Below are 16,421 nucleotides of genomic sequence, written 5' to 3'. Positions count from 1 at the left end.
GTGGGAAAGTGTTCCACCAATGTTTTCCTCTAAGTATTTGATAGTTTCTGGCCTTTGATAGTTTCTGGTCCTTGCGCTTTGCACCACGTGCGCTTAACCTGCACTATTGCCCCCGACTCCCTAAGGTCCTTTCTTTATCCTTTTTTTTTTTTTTCCCCTCCTGGGTTATTGCCAGGGCTTGGTTCCTGCACCACGAATCCACTGCTCCTTGAGGCCATTTTTTTCCCTTTTGTTACCCTGGTTGTTTTACCATTGTTGTAGTTATTATTATTATTGTTATTGGTGTCGTTGTTGTTGGATAGGACAGAAAGAAATGGAGAGAGGTGGGGAAGACAGAGAGCTGGAGTGAAAGAGAGACACCTGTAGACCTGCTTCACCACCTGTGAAGTGACTCCCCTGCAGTGGGGAGCCGGGGGCTCAAACCGGTATCTTTTCTTTCTTTCTTTCTTTTTTTTCTTTTTTTATTTAAGAAAGGATTAATTAACAAAACCATAGGGTAGGAGGGGTACAACTCCACACAATTCCCACCACCCAATCTCCATATCCCATCCCCTCCCCTGATAGCTTTCCCATTCTCTATCCCTCTGGGAGCATGGACTCAGGGTCATTGTGGGTTGCAGAAGGTGGAAGGTCTGGCTTCTGTAATTGCTTCCCCGCTGAACATGGGCGTTGACTGGTCAGTCCATACTCCCAGCCTGTCTCTCTTTCCCTAGTAGGGTGGGTCTCTGGGGAAGCGGCACTCCAGGACACATTGGTGGGGTCTTCAGTCCAGGGAAGCCTGGCCGGCATCCTGATGACATCTGGAACCTGATGACTGAAAAGAGAGTTAACATACGAAGCCAAACAAATTGCTGAGCCTGGGATCTTTTCAACAGTCCTTGCACTTTGTGCCATGTGTGCTTAACCCACTGCGCTACCGCCTGACCCCCACTTTATCCTTACTTCTTTTCTTTTTTTATTTATTTTATTTTTTACCAGAGCACAGCTCAGCTCTGGTTTATGATGGTGTGGGGACCGAGCCTGGGATTTTGGAGCTTCAGGCATGAAAGCCTCTTTGCATAACCATTATGCTATTGACCCCAGCCCCCTTACTTCTTTTCATTGTAATTATGATGTGTCTTGAGGTCTGGGTTGATTCTGTTTGGGACTCTCTGGGCCTCTTGAATCTTAATGTCCTTTCTGCTATTTAGGTCTGGGAAGTTTTCTTCTAGTATTTTCTCTAGGATGTTTACTTCCCCTTCCTCTCTCTCTTCCTCTGGTAGGCTAATTATAGTAATGTTACTTCTTTTGAGATCATCCTATGTGTCTCTGTTGTTTTCAATGTCTCCCAATCTCTCTCTCTCTCTCTTTTTTTTTTTTTTTAGCTCTTTTACCTCATTCTTTAGCTCATCCTCTGGCTAATTCTGTTTTCTGCTTCTATTAGTCTGCTTTCCCTTTCCTCAGCTTCCTTCTTCAGTTCAGTTATAGTATTAGCTTATTCTGCTAATAGGCCTTTTAGCTCAGCTGCTTTAGCTTTCAGTTCTCTAATTACTTTGAAGTAGCTAGTATTTTCCTTGAGGGTCTCATCTGTTGTTTCCCTATTTCTGATAGCCCTTTCCTCCATAGTTGTCTTCATTTCTGTGATTATAAGGTTTATTATTGCTTGGATACTTTATTGTTATTATTATTATTTACTCCCTTTTGTTGCCCTTGTTTTCTTTATTGTTGTATTTATTATTGATGTCATTTTTGTTGGATAGGACAGAGAGAAATGGAGAGGAGGGAAAGACCAAGAGGGGGAGACAAAGATTGAAACCTGTAGACCTGCTTCACTGCCTGTGAAATGACTCCCCAGCAGGTGGGGAGCAGGGGAATTGAACTGGGATCTTTATGCTGGTCCTTACTCTTTGTGCCACCTGCTCTTAACCCACTGCACTACCAACCGACTCCCATACTTTTCTTATCTATGGTTACTTCTGACTGATTTGGAGTTTCTTCTGGGCTCCTGTCCTGTTTCATTGTGGTAGCAGTTTTATTTGCTCTTGATCTGACCTTTTTTTTTTTTTTAATTGATGTGGTTTGTATTCTTCTGTTCTGTTGTTCTTCAGTTGTGTTTTGAGTACAAGCCACACTATACTAAAGACTTTTTACAAATGCAGTCACAAACCTCAGGAATTACAACAGTAGCAACTGAAGCAAGGATTGATGCAGTTCAACCAATACCAGTTAGCTAAACAACGTCTCCAGTCCAAGAAAGAAAGGAAAAAAAAAATGAAAAGGAAGAGAAAGGGAAAAAGTCAAAGCAAGAATAGACAATTATGCAAACCTACTGTCCACTATAAATTCTAGGGATAGCAAGAGGAGAGAGGGAAGTAGGAAAGAGATACACACACACACACACACACACACACACACACACACACACTCCATTCTGAGTGAGATTTCTTCCACAAAATAATTCACAAACGTGGGGGAGTCGGGCGGTAGCACAGTGGGTTAGGCACAGGTGGCGCCAAGCACAAGGACCGCCATAGGGATCCTGGTTCGGGATCCTGGTTCGAGCCCCTGGCTCCCCACCTGCAGGGGAGTCGCTTCACAAGTGGTGAAGCAGATCTGCAGGTTCTCTCCCCCTCTCTGTCTTCCCCTCCTCTCTCCATTTCTCTCTGTCCTATCCAACAATGACGACATTAATAACAACAATAGTAACTGCAACAATAAAAAAAAACCAAGGGCAACAAAAGGGAAAACATAAATAAATAAATAAATAATTCACAAACGAGTGTCAGAATGTCAGCAAAAGAAGAGAGAGAGAAAAAAACAGTGAAAAGAAATTTTTTTGTTTGTTTTTTAATTAGCTAGTAATGCAAAAGGAAGGTAGACGGAAGAGGGAGAAACAAGTTCCTCCCACAATTTCTAGTACACCCAGCCACCTGTCAATGGAAAAAGCAACAACAGTTAATTTTGGGCAACCTGAGGAGTAGGGAAAAGGGATATGCATATATAATAATAGTAATAATAAAAATAAAATAGAGAAAAAAACTCCTAACAGCTAGTCTGCAGCTTGGACCACTCCAGATTGGCTGCACATAGCCTGGTCTCCTTCTTAAACCAAGCAAAGAAAACCAGTTATAAGAAACATCAAAAACAGGGAGCCGAGCGGTAGTGCAGTGGTTAAGCACATGTGGCACAAAGTGGAAGGACCTGCGGCAGAAGGATCCCTGTTTGAGCCCCAGGCTCCCCATCTGCAGGGAAGTCACTTCACAAGTGGTGAAGCAGGCCTGCAGGTGTCTATCTTTCTTTCCTCCTCTCTGTCTTCCACTCCTCTCTCCATTAATAACAACAATAGTAACTACAACAATAAAACAAGGGCAACAAAAGGGAATAAATAAATAAATACAAAAAAAAAAATTAAAAAAAAGGCTTGGAATGACACCCTTGCTGAGCCAGGAATCTTGGTAAAGAAAATAGCCCTGCAGGAAGCCTGCCAGGAGTAGCTTTATCTCTGCTTTGTAAAAGAAAACTAAGCCCAGTGAGTGCAAGCACAGAGATCTGAATCAGGTGGTCTGACTGCACAGTGCTGTTAGCACTGTACTCTCCTCTGCTCTGTCTTATCCTCATACTATCCCACAGCCATGAGCTTGTATCACCATCTAACATCTCTGGGAATTCCTAAGGGCATGGACTTATCTTTTTTTTTAATATATATTTTTTTAATTGGAGGATTAATGGTTTACAGTCGACTGTAAAATACAGTAGTTTGTACATGTGTAACATTTCTGTTTTCCACATAACAATTCAACCCCCACTAGACCCTCCTCTGCCACCATGTTCCAGGACCTGAACCCTCCTCCCACCTCAGTCTTTTACTTTGGTGCAATTCACCAACTCCAGTCCAAGTTTTGCTTTGTGTTTCCCCTTCTGTTCTTATTTCTCAACTTCTGCCTGTGAGTGAGATCATCCTGTCTTCAGCCTTCTCTTTCTGGTTTATCTCATTTAACATGATTTCTTCAAGTTACATCCAAGATGAGGTGAAGAAGGTGAATTTACTATTTTTAGTAGCTGAGTAGTATTCTACTGTGTATAGACCACAACTTATTCAGCCACTTCATCTGTTGTTGGACACCTGGGTTGTTTCCAGGTTTTTGGCTATTACAAATTTTGTTACTGTGAACATAGGTGTACACAGATCTTTCCACATTATGCTTCCCTATACCTAATAGTGCACACTTAAGAAAAAAACTGTAACATGAGAAGGAAAATGTCAAAAAAGAAACTTTTTGGAGAAGGCAGAGACAGCTTCAGGTATGGGATTAATAGTAGACTTATGGGAGAGAGAGAACTGGAGTCAGAGCTTGAGTGATGGGCAGATGAAGAGAGAGAGGTGGAGAAACATGCTGCAAGTGAAGAGGAATAACACGAACAATCCCAGAGGAAGGTAGTTGTGGGCTGCTACAGAGGGCCAGCTTGTAGTTTATTTATCTGAAGGGTAAATGCACCATGGGCAGTATCGGGAACAGGTATCCATTTCTGATGCTATTTCTGCTGTTCTAAGAAAGAAATAGAGCCAAAGGAAGCACTTTAGACTCTGATGGTAATCACTAGTGTCAATTAACTTCCCTTCCTCGCAGGATGAAATGATAGAATGTTTGAGAAAGTGTTTTGTAAGCTCATGTAACATGGCATTACTAATATTTTAGACTGAACCTTTTATCTTGAAGAGATAAACACTAAGACATTTATCTTCTTTTGAGGAACTCAAAGCACTGCATAGCCTTCTTGTCCCTTATCCTCCCTCACATCCTTTCCAGGCCTCAGCTGATATCGGGCAGTGTCTGTCAGCTGGGAATAAGTGGAAATTCACAGTCACTGAGACTAAATATATGGGAGAAGAGTTTCCTTCCTCAGATGCTACACACTATGAATTAGTTGATTTTTAAAAAATATTTATTCCCTTTTGTTGCCCTTGTTGTTTATTGTTGTAGTTATTATTATTGCTGTTATTGATGTCACTGTTGGATAGGACAGAGAGAAATGGAGAGAGGAGGGGAAGACAGAGACGGGGAGAGAAAGACAGACACCTGCAGACCTGCTTCACCGCCTGTGAAGCAACTCCCCTGCAGGTGGGGAGCCGGGGGCTCGAACCGGGATCCTTACGTCGGTCCTTGTGCTTTGCGCCACCTGCGCTTAACCCGCTGCGCTACCACCTGACTCCCTAATTAGTTGATTTTTTAAAAAAATCATTTTCTTTTTTTCTTTATTGGGGAGATTAATGGTTTACAGTCTGTAGTAAAACACAGTAGTTTGTACATATGTAACATTTCTTAGTTTTCCACACAATTTAACCCCCCTAGTCCTCCTCTGCCATCATGTTCCAGGACCTGAACAATCCCCCCCCCCCACGTGAGTCTTTAATTTAGTGCAATGCACCAAACACACTCCAGGTTCTGCTTTGTGTTTTCTTTCTTTCTCTCTTTCCCCCTTTCTTTCTTTCTTTTTTTCTTTCTTCCCTTCCTTTTTTTTCTTTTCTTTTTATTTTTTACTAGAGTACTACTCAGCTCTGGCTTATGGTAGTGTAGGGAATTGAACCAGGGACGTTGGAGCCTCAGGCATGAGAGTCTTTACATAACCATTATGCTGTCTACTCCTGCCCAACTTTCTGTTTTCTTATTACTTACCTTATTATTATTATTAGTGATTTTTAAAAATTATTATAAGTGATTTAATAATGGTCGACAAGATTGTGGGATAAGAGGGGTACAATTCATACAATACCTACCACCAGAGTGCCATATCCCATCCCCTTCATTGGAAGCATACTTTTTCTTTATCCCTTTGGGAATATGGACTGAAGATTTCTTTGGGGTGCAGAAGGTGGGAGGTCTGGTTTCTGTAATTGCTTCTCCACTGGACATGGGTGTTGGCACCAGCCTATTTCCTTCCTTCCTTCCTTCCTTCCTTCCTTCCTTCCTTCCTTCCTCTATTTCTTTCTTTCTTTCTTTCTTTCTTTCTTTCTTTCTTTCTTTCTTTCTTTCTTTCTTTCTTTCTTTCTTTCTTTATCTAGGACCCAGGACATCATGCATGGAAAGTATGCACTCTACTATTGAGCTATATCTGTAGCCACAAGTAACTATTTTTTTTTTTTTGCCACCAGAATTATTGCTGGCGCTCAGTACCTGCACTATGAATCCACTGCTCCTGGAGGCCATTTTTTCCCATTATTGTTGCCCTTGTTGTTTATCATTGTTGTTGGATAGGACAGAGAGAAATCAAGAGAGGAGGGAAATACAGAGAGGGCGAGAGAAAGACACCTGCAGACCAGCTTCACCACCTGTGAAGTGACCCCCCTGCAAGTGGGGGCTTGAACTGGGATCCTGATGCTGGTCCTTGTCCTTGGCGCCATGTCCACTTAACCTGCTGTGCTACTGCTCAGTCGTTCCCCCCCCCCCCCAGCCTGTTTCTATCTTTCCCTAGTGGGCTGTTTCAACTTCTCCCTATGAGTGAGATCATCCCATATTCATCCTTTTCATTCTGACTTATCTCACTTGACATGATTCCTTTCAAGCTCCATCCAAGATGAGTTGAAGAAAATGAAATCACCATTTTTAATAGCTCAGTAGTTAAATCGTTTTTATTTTAATTGCAAACATAGTAAAAAGAAAGAAAAAAAGCCTAAGAAGTTAAAGTCCTTCTTCCCCTCACCAAGATAGCCATGGGCAGCTCCCTTTGTTAGCAGTTTGGAGTTTATCCTTATAGATATTTTTCTCAGTGTTCACCTGTATGTATATGTGCTTCCCAATGCTTGTGTATTTTTAGATACACATAGATTTTATTGGTTTATTTATGAAGGAGGGGAGAGAAACGGTAAAGTCATTCTGGCACATGCAATGCTAGCCATTGAACTCACGACCTCATTTTTTAGATTTCAGTGCTTTAGGCTTCTATCTGTCTGTCTGTCTTTCTGTCTTTCTTTAAGATTGAGACATGGAGACAGAGGGTAAAAAAGGCCACAGAGCGAACAGTTTCTTTAGTGTGGTGCGGGCAGGCCTTAAACCTGGGTTGCACATGTGGAAAATCAGCACACTATCCAAGTGAGCTATTTCACCAGCCCTGTACACAGCTTTTTGTTTTTAATTTTTAAAATTTATTTATTTTCCCTTTTTTGCCCCTTTTTATTGTTGTTGTTATTGATGTCATTGTTGTTGGATAGGACAGAGAGAAATGGAGAGGGGAAGATGGGGGAAGAGAAAGATAGATACCTACAGACCTTCCTCACTGCCTGTGAGGTGACTCCCTGCAGGTGGGGAGCCGGGGGCTCGAACTGGATCCTTACGCTGGTCCTTGCGCTTAGTGCCATGTGCACTTAACCCGCTGTGCTACCACCTTACTCCCTACACATAGCTTTTTTTTTTAATATTTATTTATTGATTTATTCCCTTTTGCTGCCCTTGTTGTCCTATTGTTGTTGTTATTGATGCTGTTGCTGTTGGATAGGACAGAGAGAAATGGAGAGAGGAGGAGAAGACAGAGAGGGAGAGAGAAAGACACCTGCAGACCTGTTTCACCACTTGTGAAGTGGCTCCCCCTGCAGGTGGGGAGCTGGGGGCTCGAACTGGGACCCTTACTCCGGTCCTTGCGCTTCGCACCACATGCGCTTAACCCGCTGTGCTACCGCCCGACTCCCTAGCTTTTTAAAAATGATATATAAAGCATACATATTCTGCAGTATTTCCTATCCAGCTATATGAAACATGGGCATTTGCCATTTTCTCATACATTCCATTTCTTAAAAAAAAATTTTTTTTGTCTATTCATTGGATAGAGACAACCAGAAATTGAGAGGAAGGGGGAGATAGGGAGAGAGACAGAAAACACCTACATCCCTGCTTCTCCACTTGCAAAACTTCCCCCTTGCAGCTGGGGATTGGGTGCTTGCACATTGTAACATGTGCCCTCAACTAAGTGTGCCACCACCCGGCCTCTCATACATCTATTTCTACCTAATACCTCGTCTGTTTTAGCAGCTGCTTTGTGTCTTACCATATGACTGCATCATGGTCTATTAGCTGTTCCTTTCTTGATGAACTTTTGATTGTTTCTGAATCTTTACTTTACAAACAGTACAGCAGGGAAGTTTCTATAAAGTGTCTTTGCACGCGTATAGTCCTATTTCTGTAGCTTTACCTAGAGATAAAATCGTTGGATCAAAGGGTAAATGCTTTTTATCATTTATTAAATTATTGACTATCACTGGACATTTAGTCTGTCTTCAGAACTCTGATTTTGCTCTGTTTTATCTGCTGTTCTAAGGAGTCTGTGTTAGTATGGTATCCATTTTTGATGACAGTGCATTGTTACTGTAACCTGGGAATTGCTGTCATCAAGTAACTTGACCAAGCACCTTTTCCTTCTAGGATTACCATGTTATTTTGCTTCATGTTTCAAGTGGAGGGCAGAACTTCATTTATGATTTCGACACTATCCTGCCATTTCCCTGTCCCTTTGACACCTATGTGGAAGATGCTTTTAAGTCTGATGAAGACATCCATCCACAGTTTAGAAGGTAGGGAAATTCACGGTGATTCTCCCTACTTTCTGAAGTTAGACCTTGAGGGCTATACAAAGGCATTTTTGTTTCTTTTTCCCAGCCTCCCCTCCTCCTCCCTCCCCCCTCCCTCCCTTCCCCCTCCCTTTCTCCTCCCCCTCCCTCTCTCTATCCCCTCCTTCCCCTCTCTCCATCCCTCCTTCTCCTCTCCCCATCCCTTCTTCCCCCCTCCCCTTCCCCATCCTTCCCTCCTCCTTCCCCACCTCCCTTCCTCTCTGCCTCCCTCCCTCCCTGCCTGCCTCCCTCCCTCCCTCCCTCCCTAGCTGCCTTCTTCCCTCCCTCTCTCCCTGCCTATCTCCCTGCCCCCCTGCCTCCTCCCTGCCTCCCTCCCTGCCTCCCTGCCTCCCTCCCTGTCTCGCAAATGCAAAACCCACTACAGTTGGGCTGGTTTTTCTATTTTTATTTCAAGGGTGTGTTTTTGTGTGGGTGGGTGGGTGGGAGTGATACCACAGCACTGCTGTGCTATCTGTAGAGCTTTCCCTGATGCGGTGGTGCTCCCACATGGTCCTGGGTTTAAGACAATGGCCTCACACATGATAAGGCTTATTCTCTACTGTGTAACCTATTGCCCAATCATTCATTTGTGAAGGTCACATGTCTTGATGTCACCACTTGAGTTTATTTGAGAATGATGGGTGACATAGAGCTGTCAAATTGCTTTAAAGGTATTTCATTGTATAAACGCTTGACAGCCTTTAAATTTTTTGTTTGATAAAGTATAAACATTTCTTTCAGACATGTTGGGAATTTTCTTTTTCTTTTTTTCTTTTCTTTTTTTTAGTGATTTAATAATTTCCAAAGTTAAGGGATAATGGGTATAATTCCATATCGCTCCCTACCACCAGAGTTCTGTGTCCCTATTCCCTCCGTTGGGAACTGCAGTAGCTCTCCTAAAGTCACAGATATAGGTTAACTGTTATTTCTCTGTTTGTTTTTTTTTAAATTATTGACTTAGAAATCATTGACAACTGTGGGATAAGAGGGGTACAATTCATACAATACCCACCACTAGAGTTCTGTATCCCATCCGTTCCTTTGGAAGCTTTCCAATTCTTAATCCCTCTAGCAGTAAGGACCAAAGATCTTTATGGAGTGCAGAAGGTGGAAGGTCTGGCTTCTATAATTGCTTCTCCGCTGGACATGGGCATTGGCAGATGGATCCATACTCCCAGCCTGTTTCTGTTTCCCTAGTGGGACAGGGGTCTAGAGAGGCGGGGTTCTAGGACACATTGGTGAGGTCATCTGCCCTGGGAAGTCAGGTTGGCATCAAGGTAGCATCTGCAACTTGGTGGCTGAAAAGCATTAAGATATAAAGTAGGACAAATTGTTTAATAATAAGGAACCTAAAGGTAAGAATAGAGCAGATGGAATTTGAGGTCTTCATATTGGAAGAATCTAGAAAGTCTATTTTAGTTTTATTTCAAGGGGGCTCATGACTTTAATAATTTCTGTTTTTATATATATTTTCCCATTCTCCCCTATGATCTTGCCTAGGAAATTCTCTCTGATTTTTAGAATATATTTTATTTACTTATTTTAATGGCAGAGATAGGGGAAGAAAGGTATACAGCAGAACACTGCTCAGCTCTGGCTTATGGTGGTGCTGGAGATTGAACCTGGGATCTCAGAGCCTCAGGCGTGAACGTTTTTTGCATAACCATTATGCTGTCTCCTCAATCCCCTCCCCCTAATTCTCATTTTCTGTTGTATGTCAGGCTGGTGGGTGCCTTAAGACTCTAGAATTGAGTAGGCTGTGATGGTATAATCTGAAAATTACATCCTTTGTTCCTGATACACAGTTGACTAAAGGCCACTAGATATGTTTCTATGCTTTTGAGATTTGGGATTTTGAATAATTTTTTCTTTTTTTTTTATTTTTTTTTATTTTTTTTATTTTTTATTTTATTTTTTTTGAATAATTTTTTCTTATGGCTTCTTTGACATTGAAGACATGTCATATATATATATATATATATATATGACATATATTCAATAATATATATAATATCAATAATATATATATTATAATATATTGTGAAAGGTACAGACATGTTTGGGTAGTTTTGTGCAAGTCATAGAAAATGAATCTATATAAAAGTTGACTTTGTGGGAGTCGGGCAGTAGCGCAGCGGTTTAAGCGCAGGACCGGTGGAAGGATCCCGGTTCGAGCCCCCAGCTCCCCACCTACAGGGGAGTTGCTTCACAGGTGGTGAAGAAGGTCTGCAAGTTGGGAGTTGGGCTGTAGCGCGGGTTAAGCACAGGTGGCGCAAAGCATAAGGACCGGCATTAAGGATCCTGGTTCGAGCCCCGGCTCCCCACCTGCAGGGGAGTCGCTTCACAGGTGGTGAAGCAGCTCTGCAGGTGTCTTATCTTTCTCTCCTACTCTCTGTCTTCCCCTCCTCTCTCCATTTCTCTCTGTCCTATGCAACAATGACAACAACAATAATAACTACAACAATAAAACAACAAGGGCAACAAAGGAAATAAATAAATAAAATAAAAATTAAAAAAAGAGTTTACACTCTTTTTTTTTAAAAAAAAAAAAGGTCTGCAGGTGTCTATCTCTTCACCTCTCTGTCTTCCCATCTCTATTTCTCTGTGTCCTATCCAACGACAACGACATCAGTAATAACTACAACAATAAAACAACAAGGACAACAAAAGGGAATAAATAAATAAATAAATATTTACCAAAAAAAAAGTTGACTTGGTGGGGGCTGGGTAGTAGCACAGCGGGTTAAGTGCACATGGCACGAAGCACAAAGACCAGCATAAGGAGGATCCCAGTTTGAGCCTCCAATCCCCCACCTGCAGGGGTCACTTCACAAGTGGTGAAGAAGATCTGCAGGTGTCTATCTTTCTCTCCTCTGTCTTCCTTTCCTCTTTCGATTTCTCTCTGTCATATCCAACAACAATGACAGCAAAAACAACAACGATAAACAACAAGGGCAACAAAAGGGAAAAATAGCCTTCAGGAGGAGTGGAATTGTAGTACAGGCACTGAGCCCCAGCAATAACTCTAGAGGCAAAAAGAAAAAAAAAAGTTGACTTGGTGGTCCAGGAGATGTCACAGTGATAAAGCACTGGACTCTTTTTTTTTTTCTTCCCTCCAGGGTTATTGCTGGGCTCGGTGCCTGCATCATGAATCCACCGCTCCTGGAGGCCATTTTTCCCCCTTTTTGTTGCCCTAGTTGTTGCAGCCTCGTTGCGGTTATTATTGCCAGTGTTGACGTTGCTTTGTTGTTGGACAGGACAGAGAGAAATGGAGAGAGGAGGGGAAGACAGAGAGAGAGGGGGAGAGAAAGATAGACACCTGCAGACCTGCTTCACCGCCCGTGAAGCGACTCCACTGCAGGTGGGGAGCCGGGGGCTCGAACCGGGATCCTTATGCCAGTCCCTGCGCTTTGCGCCACGTGCGCTTAACCCACTGCGCCACCGCCCGACCCCCAGCACTGGACTCTTAAACATGAGGTCTGGAGTTCTGTTCCCGGCAGCACATGTACCAGAGTGATGTCTGGTTCTTTCTCCTATCTTTCTCATTAACAAATAAATAAAAGCTTTAAAATAAAAAAAGTTGACTTCAATTTTAATTGTGATTCCATCCAGGGAAAACATCTGGGTAGCTAATGTTTTATTTATCTGCAGGAAATTTAGAGTGATTCGTGCAGACTCCTACTTGAAAAACTTTGCCTCTGACCGATCTCACATGAAAGATTCCAGTGGAAACTGGAGAGAACCGCCTCCATCCTACCCCTGCATTCAAACTGGAGGTGAGCCAAGGAGGCTTTCTCAGAGAGGCTTCCCAATCACTGTGAGTTAGCATCTTCCCTTGACCAAGGACAAATTGTGTTACTCTTTGCATAGAATTCTTGACATGGTAAAGAGGGAAGAGGGAGTATAGTTCTGTATATTTATTAGATTAGAAATTGAAGGTCAGGGGGCTGGTAAGCTCAATCCCTGGGCTCAAGTCTCCAGTCTCCACCTGCAGAGGGAAGCTTCACTAGTGGTGAAGCAGTGCTGCAGGGATGCCCCCCTCTCTCTCTCTCCCTGCATCCCTCCCCTATACCTCTGTTTCTATCCAATAAATAATAAATAGATAAAATGAAGAAAATTAAAAAAGAAATCAAAGATCAGAGAACTTGACTGAATGGCATAAGAAATCATTTGAGAGGAGTCGGGCGGTAGACAGCGGGTTAAGCGCACGTGGCACAAAGTGCAAGGACCAGGGAAAGGATCCCAGTTCGAGCCCCTAGATCCCCACCTGCAGGGGAGTCGCATCACAGGCGGTGAAGCAGGTCTGCAGGTGTCTGTCTTTCTCTCCCACTCTCTCCATTTTTCTCTTTCTTATCCAACAATGACAACAATAATAATAACTACAACAATAAAACAACAGGGCAACAAAAGGGAATAAATAAATATTAAAAAAAAAGGAACTCATTTGAGAGGAAAGGTATTTAAGAGCACAACCATAATACAAATTGCTACAATAGTGGGTTTTCTTGCTGCACTTATGGAGATCTGTGTGTTTGTGTCATTTAGTAGTGGAACTCGTAACAGCTCCCATGGCCGGGTTACACACTAGTATCATTTAGTAGTGGATTTGTAGCAGCTTCCATGACTGGGTTATACACTGTGGTGGAAGAAATCCCCAAGTGCACCCTTATGGTGCACGAAATGTCATTTCACTGGTTTGTGAATAAAATCGATTGCTGAGAGGAAGTGAGAGCTTGTAGGCTTTATAGTACCACTCACCTTATTTATGTGCTTTTAGGCATCCTCCAATTAATAATTTCCTGAAATTTAAGTATATAAAGAGTTCTTCACTCTTTACTATTGTTTGGCATTTACACAAGTTTGAAACATTATTTCTGATTGTAGGTAACTTACAGTTCTGTCCTTTGTTGATGAGATCATCCTCTCACATGCATAATACAGTCTGTCTGAGACAAAGTGCTCTGCAGGCTGTGAACTTGCCAGAAAAATAGGCCAACAGTATTCCAAGTTCAGCCTGAAACAAGGTAGAAAAGTATATTTGGCACATTTGAAAGGGAGTGTGACCTTTACTAAAGAGGATTCAAACTTTGATTTTGGAGGCTCGTGGTGAAGAACTCTTAACTCTCATAAGCACATCAGGTTGAGAGACACATTACCATGTGCAAGGACCTGGGTTCAAAGTCTCAGTCCCCACCTGTAGGGGGGAAGCTCTACAGTTAGTGAAGCAAGGCTGCAGCTTTCTCTCTTTCTCCCCTCCCTCCCCCTTCCTTCACTCTCTCAGTTTCTGTCTGTTCTATCCAAAACAAACAAATGAATGAATGGCCAGTGGGAGCAGTGCAGGTGCTGAGCCCCAGTGATGACCCTGGTGGCAAAAAAACAAAATCAAAACAAAAAAAAATTCTCATAATTTAAGATTATATTGAAATGACATTTGGTCGCCACCTTTTTTCTTTTTCTTTTTTTTTTTTTTTTGCATCCAGGGTTATCTTGGGCTTGGTGCCAGCAGTATGAATCCACTGCTCCTGGCGACCATTTTTTTCCTTTTTTTTTTTTTTTTGGCGGATAGGACAGAGAGAAGTTGAGAGAGGAGGGGAAGACAGAGAGAGGAGAGAAAGATAGACAGCTGCAGACCTGTTTCACCGCCTGTGACCCCCCCTCTGCAGACCTGCTTCACCACCTGGCCCCTCTCTATCCACTTTTCAACTCAATTTCTCTCTGTCCCGTCAACTTAAATAAATAAAGTAAAACAAACAAAAGGCAGTGTTCTATTTAAAAAAAAGTATTTTGTTTATTTAGGATAGAGAGAAATTGAGAAAGAAGCAGTAGATAGAGATACCTGCAGCACTGTTTCAGCACTTGTGAAGCTTCCCCTCTGCAAATGAGAACTGGGGGCTTGAACACAGGTCCTTGTACATGGTAACATGTACATTCTACCTGGTGTGCTGTTGTTTTGTGTGATGCCAGAGATGGTTTCTCAGGGCTTCATGAAAGCAAAGTAAACAGTAAGCCACCTCCCTGGTCCCTAGTATTTCTCTTTAGTTGTGAATCTTTGACACATAGTCTAAATTTTATATAATTATGAATAATTATCCAAACCAAGAAACTGCTATAATTGATGCAGCAATGTCATTTAATACTATATTGTTCATTTAGACTGTATTTGAATTTGGCATTTTTCTACTAAATTTTTTTTTCTGACTTAAGAATCTAACCCAGGATATTATATGTATTTATCCTCTCCTATCTCTGCTAGTTTGTGGTGACTCCTTTTTTCCTCCCTTTTCTTTCATTTTCGAAAGGTACTTTTGTAGGTATTTTGTAGCATGTCCCTCATTTTGGGTTTGTGAGTTTTACCATGATTAGGTTGACTGTATGCTTTTGAGGTGAGACTACTATGGAAGAGATTATTGAACTTCTTGAATACTTTTCCTGCTGTTAGTCTCCTGGGTTGTTTGATTGCTGTTAAAACATTATTTTATTTTCAGTGGTTATTTCTTTCGTGTACTTTTCTAGATTCCAAAATGAACCTGAATGATTTTATCAGTATGGATCCTGAGGTAGGATGGGGAGCTGTCTACTCACTCTCTGAATTTGTACATCGATTTGGCAGTCTAAACTACTGAACTTGACATTTGAATGTGGAACCAGGGAACTATTCAAAGATGTGAACTGACTGTCCCTTTATTTGGACAGCAAACAGTATGTTGCACTTAACTTACAATTATGTTCTACTCTTAAATATGTAGAGTTGAGACATGAATGAACACACATGTTGACTGAATAAAACCTTTTTTTTTCCTAGTATGTCAAGTTGAAACTTGATACAGTGTATATTTGCTAAGAGAGTCAAGTGGCCTGTTTGTTAAAACATGTGATGACTTACTCCATTAACTGCTCTTTCATGAGATGTGAATTTTGTGTCTTGTTTTGGTTCTTTTATTTTTTTGGCAACTGTTCTGTAAGCTCCTTGAGGGCAGGGGTATGACTAATTGCTCTGAGAACCTCTAATGCCCGCAAAAGGGGCACATAAAATGTCTGCTGGTAATCTACTGCTTGAAAAGAGCTAATATTGTGAGCTGAATCAGCAATTAGTATTAGTCTTTTTGGACTATTATTATGTTCATAAAGAAAAATGTATTTGTTTTGGAGTTGAGTGTTACTTGGCTTGCTTATATATGTTTTGAAATAAAATTCATTTAAAATTAACTTTGTTGTGAAGGGTATTTTTGAAATATTTATTTATTATCATTATTATTTTTACCAGAGCATTGCTCATCTCTGGCTTGTGGTGGTGGGGTGGTGGTGGCGGGGTGGTGGTGGCGGGAATTGAACCTGGGACTTTGGAGCCTCAGGCATGAGAATCTTTTTGCATAGCCTTTTTTTTTTTTTTTTTTTTTTTTTGTGAAGGATGTTTTTTTTTTTTTTTTTTTTCTTCTTCTTTACTGGGGGTGATTAATGGTTTATAGTGGACAGTAAAAATACAATAATTTGTTCATGTATAACATTTGTTTAACCCCCCATTACGTCCTCCTCTGCCATCATGTTCCAGGATCTGAACAGTTCTACCCCCCACTGTCTTTTACTTTGGTGCAATACACTACACAAGTACACTTTTTGATAGTTGCTGTGGTTTCACTGCTCTTGTCTATTTCAGATAGAAACAGGGAGAGAGGGTAAGATGCCACTGCACTGAAGGTGAAACTCGGGTGGCATACATGACAAAGCAGGTGCACTGTCCAGGTGAGCCATCTTTTCAACCCATCCTCTGCTTTTCATGTTTGTATTATAGAGCTGAAAGGGGTAGCTTAGTGATAAGAGTACCTGCCTTACATGTGGGAGGGAAGGC

At 41.7% G+C, this 16,421-nt stretch overlaps 1 protein-coding gene across 1 annotated transcript in view; it reads left to right on the top strand.

The window, feature by feature from the left end:
* Positions 1-15,781, top strand: part of NTAQ1 (N-terminal glutamine amidase 1) — a 31,625-nt gene extending 15,844 nt beyond the window's left edge. Inside the window, exons 4-6 of the mRNA XM_016187148.2 lie at positions 8,391-8,539; positions 12,227-12,351; positions 15,089-15,781. Coding sequence (XP_016042634.1) covers positions 8,391-8,539; positions 12,227-12,351; positions 15,089-15,198 — 384 coding nt within the window. The 3' untranslated portion in view covers positions 15,199-15,781. The remainder of the gene's footprint in view (positions 1-8,390; positions 8,540-12,226; positions 12,352-15,088) is intronic.
* The last annotated feature ends 640 nt before the right edge of the window (positions 15,782-16,421 follow it).

Source organism: Erinaceus europaeus, chromosome 1 (assembly GCF_950295315.1).
Source record: "Erinaceus europaeus chromosome 1, mEriEur2.1, whole genome shotgun sequence".
NCBI classification, from domain to species: domain Eukaryota; kingdom Metazoa; phylum Chordata; class Mammalia; order Eulipotyphla; family Erinaceidae; genus Erinaceus; species Erinaceus europaeus.
Note: the sequence above shows the minus strand (reverse complement) of the source record. Positions and strands in the feature narration are given on the sequence as shown.